Here is a 23,067-nt window from a genome sequence, read left to right as displayed (position 1 = left end):
TCTCTTTTTCTTGCCTTTGGTATATGGTAAGATGTTGAGTGTAAAAAAATCATGAATTAACACATATATATGGAATTTAGAAAGATGGTGATGATGACCCTATATGTGAGACAGCAAAAGAGACACAGATGTAAAGAACAGACTTTTGGACTCTGTGGGAGAAGGTGAGGGTGGGATGATTTGAGAGAATAGCATCGAAACACGTATATTATAATATGTGAAGTAGATCACCAGTCCAGGATCAATGCATGAGACAGGGTGCTCAGGGCTGGTGCACTGGGATGACCCTGAGGGATGGGATGGGGAGGGAGGTGGGAGGGAGGGTCAGGATGGGGAACACATGTACACCCATGGCTGATTCATGTGAATGTATGGCAAAAACTACTACAATATTGTAATTAGCTTCCAATCAAAATAAATAAAAAAGAAAAAATCATGAATGAGTCAAATATTCTTTTCTGTATCTATTGAAAATATATATATACTTTTAAAAAGCACATATTAAAAGGCACTAACTCAAACAAGTTTAGTAAGTAGCTTTGCACAAACATACACTATTACCCCAGTGCCTATAACATCACTGTTTATGGTAGGTAGCAGAGACTCGGCTCAAAACACAAACCTTCTGACTTTAAGGCTCCTTTTCTTTCACCAGCACCATGGTGTCTTCAGACTAGCTGAACATAAGAAATCTCATGATAATGCTTTTGGTTTTTTCCTCTTTATTTTTATGAATAAAATGCAACATACATATTATACTTGGCAATGAAACTGACGGGATGAAAGAACATTAACTCTTGAGATGGGAGACAACATAAAAAATTGGCATACTAGTAACAATATGACTTTTCAATCAAATCACATCGTTTCCAAGAACAGTTGGAAAATACCTGACAGAAAAGATGTCATTTTTAAATTAAGGTAGTGTGTGTGTGTACAACTGTTGAAAAATGTTTGAAACATTTTAATCCATGTCATATTATTTTTTATTAAGTGACATGTTTATGAAAAGACAAAAAAAAAACAGCTGAAAGTGCCAGACAGAAAATAGAAAGTACAGAGTCCCATAATATATATTCCTTTCAGATGTGTAATACATTTATGAAAAACAGTTGAAATACGTTTGATAGAAAGAAGGGGTACTTTAATCTCACATGACTTTCAGTCAAGTGCAACGTGGGGAAAACAGTTGAAAATGCATGAAATTTGACGAAGTGAATTCCTACATTTGAAAACCTGTGACTCCACAGGGTTAAACACACGAGACGACGACTAAAGGACAGATTCTCTTAGCCTCTATAACACATATCACAATTACAGAGTATTTTTGGTTTTAAAGCTTTTGCTAAAAATATTTTATATCATTAAATGCATATTATTAAATGTACATTGAAAGCTAACTGAAGTGACTTAAATAATAAGAACAGGGACCATTTGTAACAAAAATTGTTAACGTCCGTCCTTTTTTCCCCCCAGGAAAGACAAGTGAGGTAGTTTATATTGTATATACATTGTAAAGAGATTAATATTCCAGTTTGTTCAAAGATCTCCCCTTGAACTCACTGAACTCATTGTTCAGTGACCTGAAGAATCGTATCCTCAAGGGAGCTGTTTAGCAAAGGGATCTTCTTTTGTAGACTGGAGGCAAGAAGGAGCCCGTTCTAGGGGTTTTTTTTCTGAATAAGCATTCCTAAAACGTTAACTTTCTCTAACGCTTTCCTAGATGTCATTTTCCTAACTGCACACCGAGAGCGCATGGGACGAGGTGAGGTGCAAGCTACCAAGAACAGAACTTAGAAGCCCAGGGTCTGACTCTTCTTTTGTTTGCAGATACACTATTCATGTTTGCCGTTACACTATTCATTTTTATAGATGACTGTAACTATTGCAAAAACAACTCTTCATAAGGCAAAGATAGTTTTTTCAACACTTAGGTGACTAGCATTTTTGAGTTTTAGTTGTACAGGTGCATTTATTCATTAAGAATAAACTTAAGTTTAAAAAAAGTAATAAAATTAGTAAAAAGAACTTCTTTAACCTCACCAAAATTAGTTTGCGTGTCTACTGGAAATTCTTCTTGATCAGTTAGTTAATTCTATGAATAAGAATTCAAGTTACTTCCAATATATTGGTATTGACAAGGGCTTCCATATTATATAGTTATTTTAAAGTTGTCACAAATCCTTGAAGGCACTGAAGTGATTAAGATTACTGACTGGGCTGAGCCTTTGACATCTAAACGATGTCACATCTTACCCACATCAAACGTGGATAAGAAATTCAGAAACTTAATTGTTTTTACCTGTCATCTGTTAGCCGTTTATTTAAAACTAATGACTAATGGGGTAAATCTTAAAACTTTTAGAAGTTTTCCATCAGTGCTAATGTGTTTTCAGTCAAAAGAAATAAAAATTCTGAAATAAAAAATTAAAAATAAAAAATTGGCTAGATCAGTGAATTTTCTAAGCACAACAGAATTTATTCTAAATGAGAGGAAATTCAGTTAGAAAAATCAGTCATTGTTTTAATATATACACAGAAGTGTAAGGCACCTAATTTGAAGAACTTCCTTGTATGTGGGCATCAGTTACAGCCATCTTACATCTTGGACCTTAGCGACTAATACACGGGAGTAAAATGCTTACTCGTGTTGTTTGAATTGCAAGAATGATAACTGCATTTTCTCAGACCTTCAAAGTTCATATGCAAACTCACATGCTGTCAAGTAGCCATACGCTGAAAACTGACGAAATACAGGAATAAATATAAACCAACAGAATGCATGTTTTTCTTCCACTGGGTTTTCAAGCAAAGGAAATAAAAATTCTCAAATAAACAAATAAAATGAATGGATATTAGTTTTCCACAAAAATGTAACAAAGCTCCAATGGCCAGGAATGCAATTACCAACACGTTGAATATAAATCATGGTTTTATAGATATCAAGGCATAATGAGCATGGAAAAGATTTCTTCTATAATATAGGCTTAACTTATTATCACATTATGTTTTGAGACTTGGTAAGTAGATAAAGGGCTTCCCAGGTGGCACTAGTGGTAAAGAACCCACCTACCAATGTAAGTAGATAAAATGTTTTCTGCATTTGTGAGCAACTTTGTCTATTGTTTGAACTGCAAGGGAGAGTCATTTGGATGTTAAATTTCATTAAAACTCACATAAGCTTGTCAAAATCTCAAGCTGTAGATTCTAATCCAAAGCACACATGTGGGATAAGTGAGACCTCTATCCCCGTTTCTATATGCTGCAGTCCGCAGAGGAAAGGCAGGGCTCCCTGACCTCTCAGCACATATCAGATCTGCTCTCAGAATCGTGGAGAACTGTGCTTTCTCACCAACTGCAGGACTGGAAAAATGGCTCTGTGGGCTTCTGGGAGCGAGACAGTTTTCAGGTCACCCAACATGCATCTGATTCTAAAGCCTGATGCTAATCCACGGGGCCTGGCCAAATCTATGATGGATGAACACAAACAAAATCTGTTTTTACAGCCTAGGAAGTCTGGATAGAATGGTATTTTTTCAGCACTCTTGGATAAAGAGCAGTTGGATAAAGGCAGTTCTACATTTGAACACTGGGGCTGCAGAAGTGATTATCTACAGTCATGAAACTTAAAAAATGATCTGTTTGGGGAGGAAAGACAATCTGGGCCTGGCACGTGGAGAGCTATTCATTGAGCACCATCATCATGATGAGAAACAGAAGCTCCAGGACTGCTGACTACACTGAAGGTTATGGAAGCACAAGAAAAGCCTTTGTAAACCTGACCTTAACTATGTGCTCATAACAGAGTAAGCTCTAAAAGTATCCGTTTTCAATAGTCCATGATGGGGAAATGTTCACTTGAACCAGAAAGCAGACAGTCACAACACAGTACAACATATGTAACAATACAGTGGTCTTTAAACAGAAGTTCCTCCTCCTCCAATTCAGGAGCAAGTTAGAGCATAAATACTGTATGTGTGACTTTGGAAACAGATTCTCTTTGGAAAGGAGATCTAAATTACTGTTCAGAGGAGAAATTTTTGTTTTTTTCTGGCATTCTTGTTCAAAAAGGTCAATATATATATATAACATAGGTATAAAAAAGTCTCTTCCACCTCTTGTGTTTGGCAGCATTTGCTATGTCGAGAAGTGCCTTTTATCCCCAGGTATAAGGACCAAGCTCATCTCTGTTGTGAGTCAAAGTATCAGAAATGATGAGAGCTCCATATTCGATGCTGGTCTTTCTTCTGGAAGGATCACACCCTCTTTCCTTCACTCTTACCAAGGAACCACCATGAGACAGCTTCAGCTCAGATGGTCAACCAGCTCCTCTTCCATGATTCATGCTGACAATTCCAGGAGACACCAGTTGGGCTGAGAAACACCAAGAGGGTCTAGGGACAAACATGTCAGAAGCTTGTTTTTTCCCTACTGAATGTAGGACTCCTTGGCGTGTAATACCCGATAGCTGCCATCTTGGGGGGTGATTTCAAACACTCTGTTGGGGTTTAATCACCCATTCTGCCTGGGGATTCACATGATATACATCCAATATATAAGCATCCAGATCCAAGCAGTGCTGTCCTAAAAGAAATGAAAATTGGAGAATGTTTTCAAAAGGCCACATTTCCGTGCATGTGCATATTTGTGTGTATGGGTGTTGCAAGGCTCAAATAAGGCCAATATAGTTCCCTCAGCCAAAAGCAGATTCAGTTTAAAGTTCCAGCATAGCCAACCTGCCTTCCTTCCCTCCTTCCTTTGTTTCTTTCTGACTGTGAAGTACTCCAAATAAACCCCACGTGACACCATGGGAAAAAACAGACTAACCCCAGGAAAACTGCTCCCCAGACCAAGAAAAACATGGCAAGAACTTGTTTCAGGCATCAACTCATTTATATGATAATAATCCAACCAGTCCATCCTAAAGGAGATCAGTCCTGAGTGTTCATTGGAAGGACTGATGTTGAAGCTGAAACTCCAATACTTTGGCCACCTGATGCGAAGAGTTGACTCATTGGAAAAGACCCTAATGCTGGGAAGGATTGGGGGCAGGAGGAGAAGAGGACGACAGAGGATGAGACGGCTGGATGGCATCACCGACTCAATAGACATGGGTTTGGGTAGACTCCAGGAGTTGGTGATGGACAGGGAGGCCTGGCGTGCTGTGATTCATGGGGTCGCAAAGAGTCGGACACGACTGAGCAACTGAACTGAACTGAACTGAACTGAATCACTGATGATCATTTATATGATAACGCTGCTGCTGCTAAGTCACTTCAGTCGTGTCCAACTCTGTGCGACCCCATAGACGGCAGCCCACCAGGCTCTGCCGTCCCTGGGATTCTCCAGGCAAGAATACTGGAGTGGGTTGCCATTTCCTTCTCCATTATGTGATAATACATGTCCTCTAATTTTTTTTTTTTTTACAGATAGTAACTTGACCAGGACTAAGGATGAACATGAAGTTTTATTTTAGGAGTGGTCATTTCATTTCTCCTGTGGGCAGAAGATCTGGAATAACAACAGAAAGGGGCAAATGCATTTGAAAATTCTTATGTACAGTGTGTTTGGAAATGTGCACTAAAGTCTCAAACAAAATATCAAGATTTCATTGCTTGCTTGACTCATTCATTCAGTTCTCAAGTATTTCTTGAGCCATTATGGTGTCAAGCATTATTCTAAGGGCTGAGGCCACAGCAATGCATCAGACAGGTAAAAATATCTGCCCTCTTGCTTATGTTCTAAAAGTGGTAAAAGGTAACTAGCAAGTAAGAAAGTATGATGGGAAGTAAGCCCGATGATGATAACAACATGAGAGAACGAGAAAGCCGGGAAGGCAGAGAGAGGATCCCGTCCAGGAAGCTCTCACTGAGAAGCTGATACAGCAGCAAACACCTGCCAGGTGAGGGAGTGAGGAGAGGGCCATCCGAGGGAGTGCGCTCTGGGCCCGAGTCAAAGCAGAGGCGAAGGCCCAGGACAAGGCGCACTGGTGACCGGATGTGAAGGTGGGTGTCGAGGTGGGTCTGGACATAAACCTGACAGATGGTGGCACTCAGGTGCCTTCAGAGCAGGGAGATGGACGAGCTTACCACAGAGACAAGTGCAGAGAGAACCGCCCCCTGCGCTCAGAGGATGGGAGGATGAGGAGTAACAGGCAGGAGACACTCAAAGGAGTGGCCTGTGAAGTGGGGTTGGAGGGCGGGGGAGCCAGGCGCCCAGGGGTCCCTGAAACCAGGGGAAGAGGGCACTGTTTCTAAAGGAGGGAAAGATCAACTCGGGTGATTATGAAGACAGAACGAAGCCCTGGATTTCACACCTAAGAGTCCTCTGGTGATCTGGACGAAAGAGCAGTTCTGGTGAAGTGTCGAGGGGTAAAGCCTGACTGGAGTGGCTTCAGGAGAGAAGGAGGGGGAGCACAGATGACCAGTTCAAGGAGTTTTCGTCACAAGTGGAGCAGAGAGATGGGAGTCGACTGGAAGGGGTCGAGACAGAGTTGTGCGGAGATGAGCGGAGTTACAGAAATGTCTATGCAGAGAGAAATGGTCGGGTTGGGAGGGGAAAACTGACGACAGAGGGGACGATGACCAGAGTCCTCGTTAGCAGGAGGGATGCGCCAGCCGTGAACAGGAAAATGAGAATTTCATCCCAACCGTGAGGGGCAAGAGGGAGCTAAGGGCACATATGCGGGGACAGAATTTTCTTTTTATTCCTTCCTGTCCCTTCAGGGGAAGAGGATGAACCTGGACTGAGAGCTGAACAGGGAAGTTCAACCAAAAGGATGTCAAGACTCTGCAAGTGCCACAGTTTCTCCTTTCATTTGCGTGAATCTCCAGAGAGGCTCTAACTTTCAGAGTCATCTTTAAAAGACTCAGAAATCTACTCCACATCAACTACAATATTTACATGCAAATTTGGAGAATATTTTAGGAACACTTTTTTAGGAAAGTTACACTATTCTCATGTGAGATTTAAAAAAAATCAGACACTTTGATTTTGATTTTATGTCGAAGAAACTTGTAAAACACGTTTTTATTAACACAATTATTGTTGTTCAGTCGCCCAGTCGTGTCTGACACTTTGCAACCCCGCGGACTGCAGCATGTCAGGCCTTCAGTATCCCGGAATTTGCTCAGTCATGTCCATTGAGTTGGTGATGCCATCCTACCATCTCTTATTAACACAATAATAGCATCCTGTTTCCTTTAGAGCATTACTCAGAGTAATCAGCAAACTCCGCTCCAGGAGATGGCGAAGGACAGGGAAGCCTGGCGTGCTGCAGCCTGGTCACAAACAGTGGGACACGACTTAGTGACTGAACAACAACAACAGAGTAATCAGGGCACGTAGGAGTAAAAATTATTGACAAATGCTTACCTATATTACCTCCAATTTCATATAACCTTTGGTTCTGGATCTTAATGCATTCCGATGAACCATGACTGAGAAAAGAAGAAAGCGATATAATTTTAACCCTCTTCAGAGATTCTGAGGTAAACCTGTGAATTAAGAAACCATAGCAGCAAACAATTCATTCTGCCTTGAGTGTAATACAGCCCACAAATCATGATGATGACTGAAGGGAGGATAAAAGCTTTTTTTGGTCTGTTAGACACAGCGAAGCGTCTGAGGAAGAGAGGAAGATGGATGCAGCCGGGCTCCACAGCCGCCCCGGCCTTCCCATCCACAACTGTCACACTGTCAGCTCCACTTGAGAGGGGACACCGTTGCTGACACATCAAGGCTGGCCAAGGAGCAGCTGGGTGCTTCACACTGCCTTGTCATGGGGCCGCATTTCTCTCAGTTCAAAAGCAGTCCAGCCTCATTTCTGCAGTTGTCAAAAATCGAATGGGGTTCTCTCCTTAGCCCATGCCACATTTCTAAGCTTGCCCAGTGCTTTGCAAACTAACGCTGACTTTGTGGTATGTCTCTGCCCGATAATGAAAGCAAGTCAGAGAAAATAATTGGCCAATTTTTCCACCCTGGACGAGGCTGCCAGGATAGAAGAGTCTGGAAAGGCCACTGCTGAGCTCCGGTTCCTTGAACCATCAGCCTGGTTACTTACAGACATGGTTACAGACTATCCTCTCTCTCCACTGTGAGAGAGAAGGATATGCACCCTCTTTGTTTAATGAAACATTTTATTTGAGATAGTTGTGTAGATCTGTATGTAGACATAAGGAAATATACAGACACATCCCGTGTACTTCTTCCCTGGTTTCCCTGATAGTAAAATCTTGCAATGTCCGAGTGCGATGTCACAACAGAAGGGCCCCATGGATTCAGTCAAGCTACAGTGTTTCCTTCCCCACATGGTCCCCCTAGTTCCCATTTATAGCCCCACACCCCGCCCCTGTCCTTATTCCCCATCATTTACCATGACTTAACGTTCTTTAGGGTGACTTAAGGCAGACATGGCTCAGACAGTAAAGAATCTGCCTGCAATGCAGGAGACCTGGGTTTGATCCCTGGGTCAGGAAGATCCCCTGGAGAAGGGAATGGCAACCCACTCCAGTATTCTTACCTGGAGAATTCCATGGACAGAGGAGCCTGGCAGGCTACAGTCCATGGGGTCACAAAGAGTCGGACACGACTGAGCAACTAACATCTTCACACTTTCAAGGTGGACATGCAAAAATATTTTGTCAACGTCACTTTGATCCTAAGGTTCATTGATAGTAGGTTTTATGACGTTCACTCCACTACATAAACTGTACTTGTTACAGTCATGTGAAAGCCCAATGGAGCCTGGAATAACAATATTCCTAGAAATCTATCAAGATATATAAAAACTAACTTGCTAAAATTTTTATCCAAATAAAAAGTAAAACTCAATGAGTAAATGAAGCCACCAAGACAGAAAATCTACCTATGTAAGAATCTCAATAGTAGAAGTTCCTTGAAAAAAAAAAAGCTTTTGTTATTGATAATTCTATGGTATACTTCTTTCTCTACTTTTGATTCTTCATTTACTGGTGAGGTCCTTAAAGTAACAGGTTCTAATTTTTCAAAAAGGTCAAATTTTCAAATAAAAGATTTGCTCATCAGATAAAAGCCCATCTGCCTTACAGAGACTCTCGTCTACTCACTCACGTCTCACTCATGTCTACTCACCTGTTCTCACACTGAAATTTTGCCAGTATGTCTTTGACTTTGGTTTGACTGTGGAGTTGAATGGCCATGGACACCTTGGAGAGAAGGGGTGCGTGGACCCTTATGACACCCTCTGGCACGTCGGACTGCCAAGGAGGAAAAAGGCAGCATGTTTTGTCAAACTCAGCGATTGCACTTAAGACACACGGAAATCAGCGGCATTCCAAATGAGGGGAATGTGGAAACAGGACGGGGATTCAGCCAGAACAGAGCACTGCTTCCTTTCTTACAGGAGATTCGCTAATGGCTAAACTTAACCTGGGGTTTCACTTTCGTTACAGGCTTAGGTCTCACTGTAACACCTTCAAATCACAAGAGAGGGGACTTCCCTGGTGGCCCGGTGGCCAAGCCTCTGCACTCCCAATGCTGAGGGCCCACATTCGACCCTTGGTCAGGGAACTAGATCCCACTCGCTGCGACCAAAGATCCCGTGTGCTCCAATGAAGACTGGAGAGCCGGTGGGCCGCAACTTAGACCCGGTGCAGCCAGATAAATAAATAAATATTCTTTATAAGTCATGAGGGACGTGAAACTGGGTTGGGACAGAAATCTAATGTTTCCATCAGTGCATTTTCTTGAACAATGTCCTAAATAGGCCTCCTTGAAGCAGGATTCTGTATTTTGATTTTTTTAAGAAAGTCAACCTTCTGAAAATTTAAGGATCTATTTGCAAATGTGCCTTTCCAATATATCTGTTTCTTTAGTCAGTAGCAATGAATGGTCATCCCAAATTGCATTCCAGATGGGCACCGAACTCGACCCCTCAGAGTGTGCTAGGAGCACTGTGAAGGACAGAGTGTGGATGGCTAGGGAAGGGCTGCTGCTCTCACGCGCTCGATGGGCCCTGGGACCTCAGAGCTCCCGTCTACATGAGATACTCAAAGAACGGCGTCGTCTAATGAACACTAAAGTCTGTTCTGTTCTGACTGGATGGAAAATTCCCATTGTTTCAAAATTTTGAGTGTTTTAAATATTAATTATCTATTTAGAGATGAACAGAAATAGATAAATTTCTATTTGAGGGTCTGGCTATACCTCAGGTACTTGTTTTAAATAATCTGTGCATTATCAAAGGATGGTACTGTTGATGTAGAAGGTTCATGTGAACTGACTCACTATATCCCCTAGAAGAAATATGGGTTGAATTGTGTCCTCCCAACCTCATCAAGTACATAGAAGTCCTAAGCCCAGGACCTCAGAATGTGACCTGGCTTGGAAACAGGAGTACAATGCGGCCCTTAATCCAAGGACCAGTGTACTCCACTGACCGGCCACTGTACTCCAGTGACCGCTGTCCTTATAAGAGGAGAAGACACACACATGCGCGTGCACTCACACGCACGCAGGGTGAACGCCATGTGAAGACGGAGGCAGAGACTGGATGATGCCTCATTCACAGCTAAGGAAGGCCCAGGACTCCCGGCATCACCAAAAGCTAAGAATGATGTCAGAATCACATCCTCCTTTCACAGCCTTCAGAAGGAACCAACCAAACAACACCTTGGTTTCAGAGCTTCAGCCTCCAGAACTGTGGGAAAGTAATTTCTATCACTTCAATCCACCCTGTTTGTGGCACTGTTACTGCAGCACTAGGAAACTGTTTTTAAAGGATCAGTTCTTACAATACATTTCTACTATTACCAGCGAGAACCAGGAGAGCATGCCAGGAATGGCCAATGCCAGGGGTCGGGAGCTGGGAGGGGGCAGGGAGTTAAGAGCACCCTCCTAAAACACTCTTTGGGGCACCTCACATCCCTCCCCTACCAGCGCCCCCCAGAAGCCTCTTAAGATGAATTCCACCCTCCTGACATTATTGAGACTATTATAATGATCACAGGCTCCCTCTAACTTTCCAGAGTATTTACTCTTGTGAACAGAACCCCTAGCCACAAATTCCAAGTCATCAGTTAGTTGAGTCCCTATACCATTCCTTCACATGCTGCATTGAAAATGTCAAGTGTGAAGGGATAGCATGACCAAAATTAGACACAGATAAGGTAGATACAGCCAAAGAATACTATGTAAAGAGTTAATAATTAGGGAGGAGAGGGAATAATTTGTTTTCTTACCATTCTTCTTGTAGAGGGTGATTTTTGCAGTACCTTTGATGTCTTGGGGCTTGTAACCTAAAAAAAAACACACACACACATTTAATCTTTAGAATTGATGTTGAGAAAACAAGCACACGCTGCTGCTGGAAGCATAAACTGGTAAAACCTTTACGGAAAACATTTTGGCAATATTAACCAATTATAAAATATATTCACTCTGACCCAACAATTCCACATCTGTAACTTTACCCTACAAATAGTCTTCATTTGTAAGAAATGACATATGTGCAAGTTTATTCTTATTCACTGATGCATAAACTTGAATAGCAAAAGGTTGGACACAATCTAACTATTTCACAATCTGGGAATATTTAAATAAGTCAGTGTGTCTTTGGAATATCATGCAAAAGAAGCAAAGAGGAAGGCTTTGTGGACTGACGTGGAGTAACCACTATGATTCCACAAGTCATTAAAGATGATGCAGGACAGCGTTTCACCCACATTACCATTCATGTGAGAAAGGTGAAGACCACATCCTCATATTTGCTTGTATGTCACAGCACCTCTCTACAAGTAAATATACCTGTGTGGTCCCGTGCACACATGCTGTCATTGGTTATATTAGTTGTCTTCAAGCGGGGAAGTCAGAGCTGACCAACTTTTTTCTATAGTTTCTCCCCTTCCAATCTTTTGAATTTTGTAAACTGTCAATGAACTATCAGTCTAAGTCAAGAAGTAACAATACGGTATAGTACAAGACAACCAAAGAAAGACTATTTCTTCATCTTTAAGTGCTTGCTTCCATGGTATTTATAACTTTTTAAAATTCTACTTAGTTCTACTTATAATTAAAACACTAAAGCAACTGACATGCATAAAGCATCACACAGTTCTTTACACCCACATTATGTGAGTTGATGCTGATGACAACACGGTGAAATAGGTAGGTATCATTACTTTTCCCCCCAAAGTGAAAATGTAAGAAAACTGAGGCTCAGAGATAGACTTAAATTTGCCTGGGCTCGCAAAGCCTGACCTGACCTCAGATTCAGCTCCACACACATCATACTAACACCATTAAAATTTTCCAGAATGAAAATGGCACAGAGTAAGAAATCTAGAAGTCTGTCCCTCCATAAAAGCAATGAACAAAGTGGAAAAACCTGTCACTGTCACCTTCTTCAGAATTCCAGAAACTAACCCCAAAGTGGCAACCAGGGGAGTGCTTAAGTAAGAAAAACAACTGAGTCTTGATAAGAACGGTGAACTCAGTGGCATTTTAGCTTACACTTTCCCATCTCTGCTCCACAGCTCAGTGGCAGCCTTGAAAATAACTGCCTGCATTCCTGGTGCAGGTACCAAGGGGCGTGGAAGGGACCTCATTCACAAGGAATTCTAGTTATTTGTTCCCTGGAAGACTGGCTGGCCTTTATCTTGTCTGACTTGGAACCTGAGCAGTGCTAAAGTGGTGTAATGTTGAAAACATTTATAGGCAAATGTTTTAATCACTGCTGCCTGATGTAGTGCATAAGAGCAGGGAAAACATAAACTAACTAAAACTCTTGGGAGGCAAGCCTAGGGAACTAGATGCTTTGAGGAGTAAGGTCTTTGAAAAGCTGCAACATATTCCTGAGAACCTAGAAAGTCATATGCATGCTCAGGGCTGTGCACATATTCAGGAAAGACCTGAAATAACCTAAGTGCTCACCTCTGGCTGACCTTTAAGCTCTGTCCAAACAGGAACTAAAGTTCAGGCCAAGTTGTAAGCTGCCTGGCTGAATACTGAAGGTGTGTCAAGCACACAAACACACAGAGCTCATCTGCAAAGACTGGGAGATATTTTTGGCTCCAGGTATCTAAGAAAATCTCTGTGCAAACACCAGCAAAACACTAGGCTAATGGAACAGAGACTTCAGTAGCCACATAAAACAAAGAATAGAGACGTAAGAAAATTAGTTCAGCAAAAAGTCATTAACAAATATATAACAGCTATAACAAACAGCAACCCTGGGGAGGGGGAAGAATCTGAAGTTGATCTAAGAGACATCTGTAGGACAGTGACAGCAGAATCCATTCTTAAATACATATAAAACACTGTCCAGGATAGACAGTATATTAGACCACAAAACAGGTCTCAAGTTTAAAATATCAAAATAACACAACATATGCTACATAGCCACCATGGAATAAAATTAGATATCAATAACAAAAGGAAATTTAGAAAATTTATGCCTAAATAACCAATGGGCAAAGGGAAATTAGAAAATACCTTAAGTGAACAATAATGAAACACAGTACACCAAAACTTACTGGATGGAGCAAAAAGTACTCAGAGGAAAATTTACAGAAATAAATGCTTACTTTTAAAAAAGATCTCAAATTAGTAGCCTAACTTTCCATCTTATGAAACTAAAAAGAGCTAGCCAAACTCAAAACAAGCATACAGACAGAAAAAATAAAGATCTGAGTTTTAATAAGGGCTAGAGAAAAACAAAAAATAGAGAAAATCAATGAAACAAAAGTTGGCTCTTCAAAAAGACCAGAGAAATTGACAAACCTTTGCCTAGATTCACCAAGAAAAAAGAGAAGATTCAAATTATTAATCAAGAGCATGAGAGGGAACATTAATACAAACCTTACAGAAATAAAAAAGATTATAATACAATACTATTAATATGAACAATTAGTATTTCAACAAATTAGATAACTAGATGATATAAAGTCCTAGAAACACACTGACTATCAATACTGACTCAAAAAGAAACAGAAAACCTTGAATGAAGCTATAACAAGAACTTAAGTTAGTAATAAAAAAAATTCTTACAGAGAAAAGTCTAGGACCAGGTGACTTCACTGGCGAATTTTACCACGTGTTTAAAGAAATAACACTAATCTTTCTCAAACTCTTCCAAAAAAAGAAGGAGGAACCACTTTCTAACTCATTCTGTAAGGCTATTATTTCCCTAATACCAAATCCAGACAAAGACAAAAAACTAAAGGCCAATATCCCTTATAAAAGTTGGTGCAAAAATCCTCAACAAAGTACTTACAACTGAACATAGAGTTGCCATATGACCCAATAGATGCCCAAGAGAAATGCAAAACAAACAAACAAAAAAAGTGAAATAGTGATACATGCTACAACAGGGATGAACCTTGAAATCATTATGCCCAGTGACAGAAGTCATATACCCAACAGGCCACATATTGTATGATTCCAGTTACATGAAATGTCTAGGTAGGTAAATTCATAGAGATAGAAAGTAGATGAGAGTTTGTCAGGGATCGTGGGGAGGGGAGCAGTGAGGAGTGAATGCCTAACTGGTGTGGGGTTGCTTTTGGGGCTGGTAAAGATATTCTGAAATTAGTGGTGATGTTGTACAACACTGTGAATCATACTAGAAATAGATACTAAAAATCATACATTTTGAAATAGTTAAAATGGCAAGTTTTATATTACGTGAACTTTTTCTCAATTAAAACAAAAATTTTCCCCAAGTTTAGTTTGGTTCTACTAGATCTGATATCACTTTGCCTGTACACAGTGAGAGAATGCAGCCATCCATCCTGACTGTGATAGATCAGTTATCAATACCTCTACCTTACTGCCTCGGGATTCACTATTTCTTTCCTTGAATGAACTCTCCTCTCCTTGCTCCCTTTAGAATGCTATCCATCCCTCAAGGTGCAGTTCAAATGCCACTTTCTCCATGAAGCCTCCACATGCTCCACATTGGGCACACTTCTTTCTCCTCTATGTGAGCCCCAGCCCGCTGTCTGCACAACACGCCTGACGTGGAATGCATATTCATGGCTCTTGTGTACACTTCTCTATCAGATTATCTCTCTACTGGATACACATTCCTTTAAGGACAAAGTGAGTTTCCTGTACCTCTGCATCCTCCTCAAGGCCAAATGCTATGCCTGACACTTGCGATCGTCCTCAGAGATCTTTAAAGCAGTAAAGATAATTCTTCTAAAGCCTGTTCCCGTTATGCATCTCCACACAAACAACTGTGCTAAGGCAAAAATTCTTTGAAGGGCAATGAATTTACACTAAATGACTTGAGGATTAGATATTCTTTCAGTATCCAGTCACCACGAAAATCTCAGTCTCTAGCTATTAGATACACTGACAGCTGGACCATCCTTAAATCCAGTTCACAGGGATTAAAATGTTGACTCTCAGCATCTGTAAGAACCATTTGCCCTTAAGTATTTGAGAGAATATTAACAGAATTATCTTTATTAATATTAATGAATTATCTCTCATGATGATGGATTAGAATTAAAAAACTTCAAGCAAAAAGCATCTAATTCAACAAAATGGAAATACCACAGCACTCTGTCATGAATGCAATTTCCATAGTGTTTACAGTCACAAGAGGGACACTTTGTGAGAACGTAACAATTCTGCTTCTAAATTACAAGCTACTTTGTGCATCACTTTGAGACATAAGAGCCAGGGTGGTCATGATATTTGTGCATTTATTGATTGTCTCATTACCCCTCGTTCTATGGTCTTCCTCCTTAGCAGCTTTTTGACACTTGGGAGCGGCTTCTTTAACAACATGGTGGCTTCATTCATTCTTCTGACTTGAGCGATTAAGAAAGACGGAACCTGGAGAAGAAACAGAGCTTGAATAGAAGGAAAACGTGTGGGTTGACCCTCCCTGGTAGAGTCTGTCTTCAGTCATGTTTACTCCTTCTGGCCACTCAGTATCCAGGAACCAGGAACTGTGGTTCTGTCCTCATAAAGATTAGGAAACTCTATTAGGATTCCTGTTTAAAGGAAAGTATGTTTGGGAGCGAGCAGCCCTGTGGAATGCGAAAGGTGCCACCAGGAACCTGGGATCATGTCTCCCATCTCCCCCTGTGACTGAGGGCACTGCTTGCTCACCAGCCTTTATGTTTCCTGGGTGCCGGTAGATAGATGCAAGAGAAACATCCAGGTCGTCACATTGGTACTCACCGTCCACAACATCTCCTGGTACTTGAGCATCAGACGGATGATGTGGGCAGCAGTGTTTGCTAAGAGTAATTCTTCACAGTCAGAATGTTTGCTTCTACTGAAGAAAAGATTTGGTGCCATGATGGTAGAAATGTTCCATATACTCATGCGGTTTTTTGACTCATTGGCAATGACTTTATTGAAGAATGTCATGAGGGCCTAATAAGAAACAGCATGGTGTCACACTAGTTGTAAATCATAAAAAGGTATCGCTGATTACTGTCATTCATTTCTATACCCGTTCACCAGGCCTCTGGAAAATGGTCAGAACTACAGAATAGCTAAATGTGTCACATTTCTTCTTTAATTGCTTGAAAGTACGAATGAGAAATGTGAAGAATTTATTCATTTCGCTGCTTCATAAAAGTAACTCCATTTTTTATGGAATTTGTCATATTGGGATCTCTATAAATAATAGTTTGCATTTTCTTATTTTCTTTTATCTTAAGCAAGTTTGCAGATATTAAAGTTAAACAATAAGGGAGAAAAAACACACTACAGCTCAAAAAACCATGAAATGCAGTTTTGTTGTGAAGGAGGAAAAGCAACTCACTATTAATTTAAGGCAATATTGTTAAAAATTATTTTCTGTTTCCTTGGGAAAGAAAAACACATTTAAAAAACTGAGCTTTAAAATAAATAAGTTATGAAGTAAATAAGTTATGGGGATATAGCACATAGCATGATGACTAGAGTCAATAATATTGTATTGCATATTTGAAAATTACTAAGAGAGTAAATATTAATAGTTCTCTCAAGAAAAAAAGACTTTCTGTAATGGTGATGGAGGGTAACAAGACTTACTATGGTGATTGCTTTGCAGGGCATACTAATATCAAAACATCATGTTGTATATTTGAAATCAAAATGTTATATGTCAAAAGTGAAAGTCACTCAGTCGTGTCCAACTCTATGCAAACCCATGGACTGTAGAGGGGTCCAGACTATACAGATTCTCCAGGTCAGAACACTGGAGTGGGCAGCCGTTCCCTTCTCCAAAGGATTTTCCCAACCCAGGGATGGAACCCACGTCTCCCGTATGGCAGGTGGATTCTTTACCATCTGAGCCACCAGAGAAGCCCAAGAATACTGGAGTGGGGAGCCTGTCCCTTTCTCCAGAGGATTGTATGTCAATAACTCAATAAAAAATTTAAAAACAAAGTGATTAAAAAAATAAAACAATTTAAAGAATAGCAACAACAAAACGAGTATCTAATTTCTCAGTTCATGAATATGTCAGTCAAAAAGCAGAAAACTTTTATTTTAGGGGTGTCATTTTTCTGCTGCTTTTCAATTTTGGAGTGTTCAGCAGACCAAAGGGAAATGCTTATATGCAGTGGCTCTCACTATTGGAAAAAAAAAGAAAGCTTGATAAAAGTTTGGCTGGGCCACCAACGTAAAACAGCCGATCAGAACTTTCTGAAATTCACCAAGAGGGCTGAAATCCTAAAAGGAGATGTAACATATGCACATACTAGTGATCACAGCTACCATTTATTTGTGGGTTAACTGAGAGCCAGGTATTATTTTTAGTACTTTATATACATCCACTCATTTCATCATCACCCTAAACCCTGGGAGGTAGGTACTATTATTTAATATTAATATTGTTTTACAGTTAAGGAAAGTAAGGTGGGGAGGGACTGAGTAGCTTTGTCCAGTGTTACATAAGTAAATGGCAGAGCCAGGATTTGCACAAAGAAGCCTAATTCCTCAGCCAGAGCTCTTGATTTGCACAACGCACTAGCTTCATCTTCATTCCAGTCACAATTTACAGTGGAAGAGAGAGAGTGAAGAGGACGTTCTATTAGAAATGGGCTGAGTTCTTCAGTCATTGCTATATCCTCGGTGATATGAAAGGGGAGATGACATTTTGACCCAGATATCTGATACCAAATTAATTTTTTTGGATAGAAAAAAATTGTTCAGATAAAGGAAAGAAAACAAAGTTACTAAATTTCCAGCTTTTGAAAAATTACCAAATTGTACTAGAAACAGACATTTGTAACCCTCTGCCTATTCCTCATCTTGGGTAGAGGATGTAATACAATTGGCGGATGGTTTCACCAGAGGAGAAAAGGTCTTCACCAAGCTGAAATGTCTGACAGGAGGCAGCACGAAGGATCAGCTTTGTTTTCAGCATTGTGTTTCAGTTTAGTTCAGTTGCTCAGTCGTGTCCGACTCTTTGCGACCCCATGAATTACAGCACGCCAGGCCTCCTTGTCCGTCACCAACTCCCAGAGTTTACCCAAACCCACGTCCATCGAGTCGGTGATGCCATCCAACCATCTCATCCTCTGTCGTCCCATTCTCCTCCCGCCCCCAATCCTTCCCAGCATTAGGGTCTTTTCCAATGAGTCAACCCTTCACATGAGGTGGCCAAAGTATTGGAGTTTCAGCTTCAACATCAGTCCTTCCAATGAACACCCAAGACTGATCTCCTTTAGGATGGACTGGTTGGATCTTCCTGCAGTCCAAGGCACTCTCAAGAGTCTTCTCCAACACCACAGTTCAAAAGCATCAATTCTTCGGTGCTCAGCTTTCTTCACTGTCCAACTCTCACATCCATACATGACTACTGGAAAAACCATAGCCTTGACTAGACGGGCCCTTGTTGATAAAGTAAGGTCTCTGCTTTTAAATATGCTATCTAGGTTGGTCATAACCTTCCTTCCAAGGAGCAAGCGTCTTTTAATTTCATGGATACAATCACAATCAGCAGTGATTTTGAAGCCCAAAAAAATAAAGTCTGACACTGTTTCCACTGTTTCCCCATCTAATTTCCATGAAGTGATGGGACCAGATGCCATGATCTTAGTTTTCTGAATGTTGAGCTTTAAGCCAACTTTTTCACTCTCCTCCTTCACTTTCATCAAGAGGCTCTTTAGTTCTTCTTCACTTTCTGCCATAAGGGTGGTGTCATCCGCATATCTGAGGTTATTGATATTTTCCCAGCAATCGACTCCAGCTTGTGTTTCTTCCAGCCCAGCATTTCTCATGATGTACTCTGCATAGGAGTTAAATAAGCAGGGTGACAATATACAGCCTTGACGTACTCCTTTTCCTATTTGGAACCAGTCTGTTGTTCCATGTCAAGTTTTAACTGTTGCTTCCTGACCTGCATACAGGTTTCTCAAGAGACAGGTCAGGTGGTCTGGTATTCCCATCTCTTTCAGAATTGTCCACAGTTTATTGTGATCCACACAGTCAAAGGCTTTGGCATAGTCAATAAAGTAGAAATAGATGTTTTTCTGGAACTCTCTTGCTTTTTCGATGATCCAGTGGATGTTGGCAATTTGATCTCTGGTTCCTCTGCCTTTTCTAAAACCAGCTTGAACATCTGGAAGTTCACAGTTCACGTATTGCTGAAGCCTGGCTTGGAGAATTTTGAGCATAACTTTACTAGCGTGTGAGATGAGTACAATTGTGCGGTAGTTTGAGCATTCTTTGGCATTGCCTTTCTTTGGGACTGGAATGAAAACTGACCTTTTCCAGTCCTGTGGCCACTGCTGAGTTTTCCAGACTTGCTGGCATATCGAGTGCAGCACTTTCACAGCATCATCTTTGAGGATTTGAAATAGCTCAACTGGAATTCCATCACCTCCACTAGCTTTGTTCGTAGTGATGCTTTCTAAGGCCCACTAGACTTCACATTCCGGGATGTCTGGCTCTAGGTGAGTGATCACACCATCGTGATTATCTGGGTCATGAAGATCTTTTTTGTACAGTTCTTTTGTGTATTCTTGCCACCTCTTCTTAATATCTTCTGCTTCTGTTAGGTCCATACCATTTCTGTCCTTTATCGAGCCCATCTTTGCATGAAATGTTCCCTTGGTATCTCTAATTTTCTTGAAGAGATCTCTAGTCTTTCCCATTCTGTTGTTTTCCTCTATTTCTTTGCATTGATCGCTGAGGAAGGCTTTCTTATCTCTCCTCGCTATTCTTTGGAACTCTGCATTCAGATGGGAATATCTATCCTTTTCTCCTTTGCTTTTTGCTTCTCTTGTTTTCCCAGCTATTTGTAAGGGCTCCTCAGACAGCCATTTTGCTTTTTTCCATTTCTTTTCCATGGGGATGATCTTGATCCCTGTCTCCTGTACATTGCGTTTACTGGCCCCCAAATAACCGGCTCTTTCCAATTCATCCTCGCCTCAATTCACTTAAAAGAGCCTGAGCACCTGCCCTACTTATAACCGATTTCCTACCGTATGCAGAACCAGGATTAAAACAGCAACAGAAACCCTGATCTTTGCAAACATAAAGAAATGAATCTGAAAGAAAAGGAGGAATATTTTGGATGCAGACCTCTGGAATATCATTCTATGAAATGTTCTAATGTTCTAATAAGGGAGAAATAACTTTTCTCAGCTTAATTTTCTTAATCTGGAAAAGGATAAGGTCCAATCAGGCGATCTTTAAAGATCTGAGATTCTATCATTCTTTAAATTGAATTATGGTAAGACATGAAAACTCTAGAAGCTTCATTTAAATCAGGGTTTCATTTACTTCTGATGTTATTCCATTTAAGCCTTCCATCTTGGCTTCTTCCTACTTCTAACCCGAGCCCAGTGCCTGGCACATCATAGGCACTCAGTTTCTCTTAATAGATCGAATGAAAGAAATGGAAACATTCAAAGAAGATTCTGGGACTCACATTTTTTCCTGGCTTCCTCTGGAGAACAGGAGTGGGTGTCAGGAAAGGCAAAAGGCTTGCTGCAGGCTCAACTGGTTGATAAATTTTGGCTGGGCCACCAACGTATAAATGCCTATCAGAACTTTCTGAAATTCACCAAGAAAGTTGAACTCCTAAAAGGAGATGCTCTTTGGTTTTCCAAGTTTGAATTCTGTACAGTATATATAACATACACACAGTTTTCATTTTTCCACCTGGGCCATTTCTTCTGACCAGTAAGAGTTGATGGCAGACTGTGAGGTTGATACAACCTACCTGGGCTGTGTCCCTGTTGGCATCAGGCAGTGCCATGACCATGAGGTGTAAGGCTTGAAACTGTACTCGGATGTGAGGCCCTCCTGACAAGAAAACAGAAATAACCACCACGTGTTGACTAACGCTCATGCCTCCTGACAGCATCTCTTTCTAACTAACACCTAATGGCACGGGAGGGCCCTGACGGCTTTCAGTGGTAAAGACTCGGGTTTTGTGACCAAGAACATGAGTCTGTTCACTTGGATAGGAGATGGGCTCTATCAACTCTCTTTTAGCATCCCAGAATGCCAGTGCTGGGGCAGGTGGCCAATGAGACCCTCAAAATAATTCTGGATCAGTGTGACACTTCCCTTTTCAAAGCACTTGCACAAGATCTTGCTTTTACTTTGATGTGATAAACAGTTGGCTTAAAGCTCAATTCAAGAGAAAATAAATCTTATTTCCACATAATGAGGCAGCCAGGCACAATTATTAGGAACCCACAGATTCAAACTCTGCATCGACTACTAAGTCCCTGAGTGACCTTGGGCAAGCTATTCAACCCCTATGCTTCTATCTTATCACCTGTAAAATGGGGATTGTCATCATTCCTACCTCACTGGGCCCTTACCAAGGTTAAACAGTCAATGTGTTTACATCAGTGCCTGCACATAGTTACCTCTGTAGGTGCCATTATGATCAGTGACACTGACTGCAGATCTTAAAGGGATGTGGATGGAAAGTGAAGTGAAAGTCACTCAGTCGTGTCCGACTCTTTGCGACCCCATGGACTATACAGCCCATGGAATTCTCCAGGCCAGAATACTGGAGTGGGTAGACTTTCCCTTCTCCAGGGGATCTTCCCAACCCAGGGATCAAACCCAGGTCTCCTGCATTGTGGGCGGATTCTTTACCAGCTGAGCCACAATGGAAGGTGACCACAGCTGGATCTCTGGAGATTCCTATTTTATTCCTCGGCAGTGACAGAAGGTGTCGCCAGAGGGTTGGCATCCTACTCCTGTATGCTCTCAATACTGGCTCCTTCCCCATTTGGGGGAAAGGATTTTAGGAAAATCCATCCAACAAGGGGATAATCCACAACCAGCTGTGCTGAAAACGGAGGGTAAACTGGAGCATCCGGCTTTGCCTGGTTCTCTCTGTTTTCTCCCCAAAGTGGTCTCTTGGTGGGGAGGCCCTGGAGGGAAGCGTGCAGTTCTGTAATCCCTGGGGAGCTCTCAAGTTGCAGGAAAATCTATCAATTTACAGTTCAGTGGATAAAGGCAGTCAGCTGCCTACAGTTACTTGCCTTTACAGTAGTGGAAACACTCTTGAGACAAGTTCCTAGGTCACAGGAGGTCATGGGCACCCGAGTTAGGAGTGGATGACTGATGTGAGTAACCACGAAATGAAGGAACAGTTGGCAGGAGTATTTATAGGCTCATGTCATATTGCCCAGCAAATCCTCATGTGGATTTTTAAAAATTTATGTCAGATTTGTAAACAAAAATGACATAGGTCCAGGTTGTTTTTAAAAATGGTTAATGCATGCTGACGTGAGTTTGTCTGAATCACAGGCACCATCAGGAGCATGTCTCAGTATAAATGTTTGGGGACAGAGAAGACATGATTTTAATGCATATCTTACAGGCTACGGGCTGTCTATAATTTTCTAATGCAAGCCAGAAAACCTCTGGGGGAAAACAATAGATGCAGATGCAGGCTCTGTATTTCCATCAATTCCAGATAAATTACGAAATCCCCTTTAAAATTAAAAATCTAAACTGGCAAATAATCCATTTTCATTTCCCTTAGGAAACCTGGCCCTGCACTGTTTTGTGGTTAATCGTTTAGCAGTTAATTCATTTATGGCATCCTAGTTGAGTCTCTTTTTCCCCCCTGCCCTGAGGTCATTATTTTCCCAGAAAGTT

At 41.1% G+C, this 23,067-nt stretch overlaps 1 protein-coding gene across 11 annotated transcripts in view; it reads right to left on the bottom strand.

Moving 5' to 3' along the window:
* Positions 1–705: 705 nt before the first annotated feature.
* Positions 706–23,067, bottom strand: part of ARHGAP28 (Rho GTPase activating protein 28) — a 140,073-nt gene continuing 117,711 nt past the window's right edge. For 6 of the 11 annotated variants that reach the window (XM_081563358.1, XM_081563361.1, XM_081563364.1 and 3 more), the window contains 7 exons: positions 21,161–21,243; positions 16,174–16,371; positions 15,709–15,822; positions 11,220–11,276; positions 9,112–9,236; positions 7,375–7,439; positions 706–4,584 (listed from right to left, as the gene is read on the bottom strand). In XM_081563358.1, the coding sequence (XP_081419484.1) occupies positions 4,490–4,584; positions 7,375–7,439; positions 9,112–9,236; positions 11,220–11,276; positions 15,709–15,822; positions 16,174–16,371; positions 21,161–21,243 (737 nt within the window). In that variant the 3' untranslated portion in view covers positions 706–4,489. Of the gene's footprint in view, positions 4,585–6,997; positions 7,281–7,374; positions 7,440–9,111; positions 9,237–11,219; positions 11,277–15,708; positions 15,823–16,173; positions 16,372–21,160; positions 21,244–23,067 lie in introns of those variants that run through there. The other 5 variants (XM_081563357.1, XM_081563360.1, XM_081563366.1 and 2 more) reach the window with 2 other exon arrangements.

The sequence above is a fragment of the Giraffa tippelskirchi genome, chromosome 14, assembly GCF_054371585.1.
Source record: "Giraffa tippelskirchi isolate mGirTip1 chromosome 14, T2T-mGirTip1v1.2.pri, whole genome shotgun sequence".
In the NCBI taxonomy this organism is placed as follows: domain Eukaryota; kingdom Metazoa; phylum Chordata; class Mammalia; order Artiodactyla; family Giraffidae; genus Giraffa; species Giraffa tippelskirchi.
The sequence above is the reverse complement of the archived record's forward strand: the minus strand, read 5'-3'. Positions and strand labels throughout refer to the sequence as shown.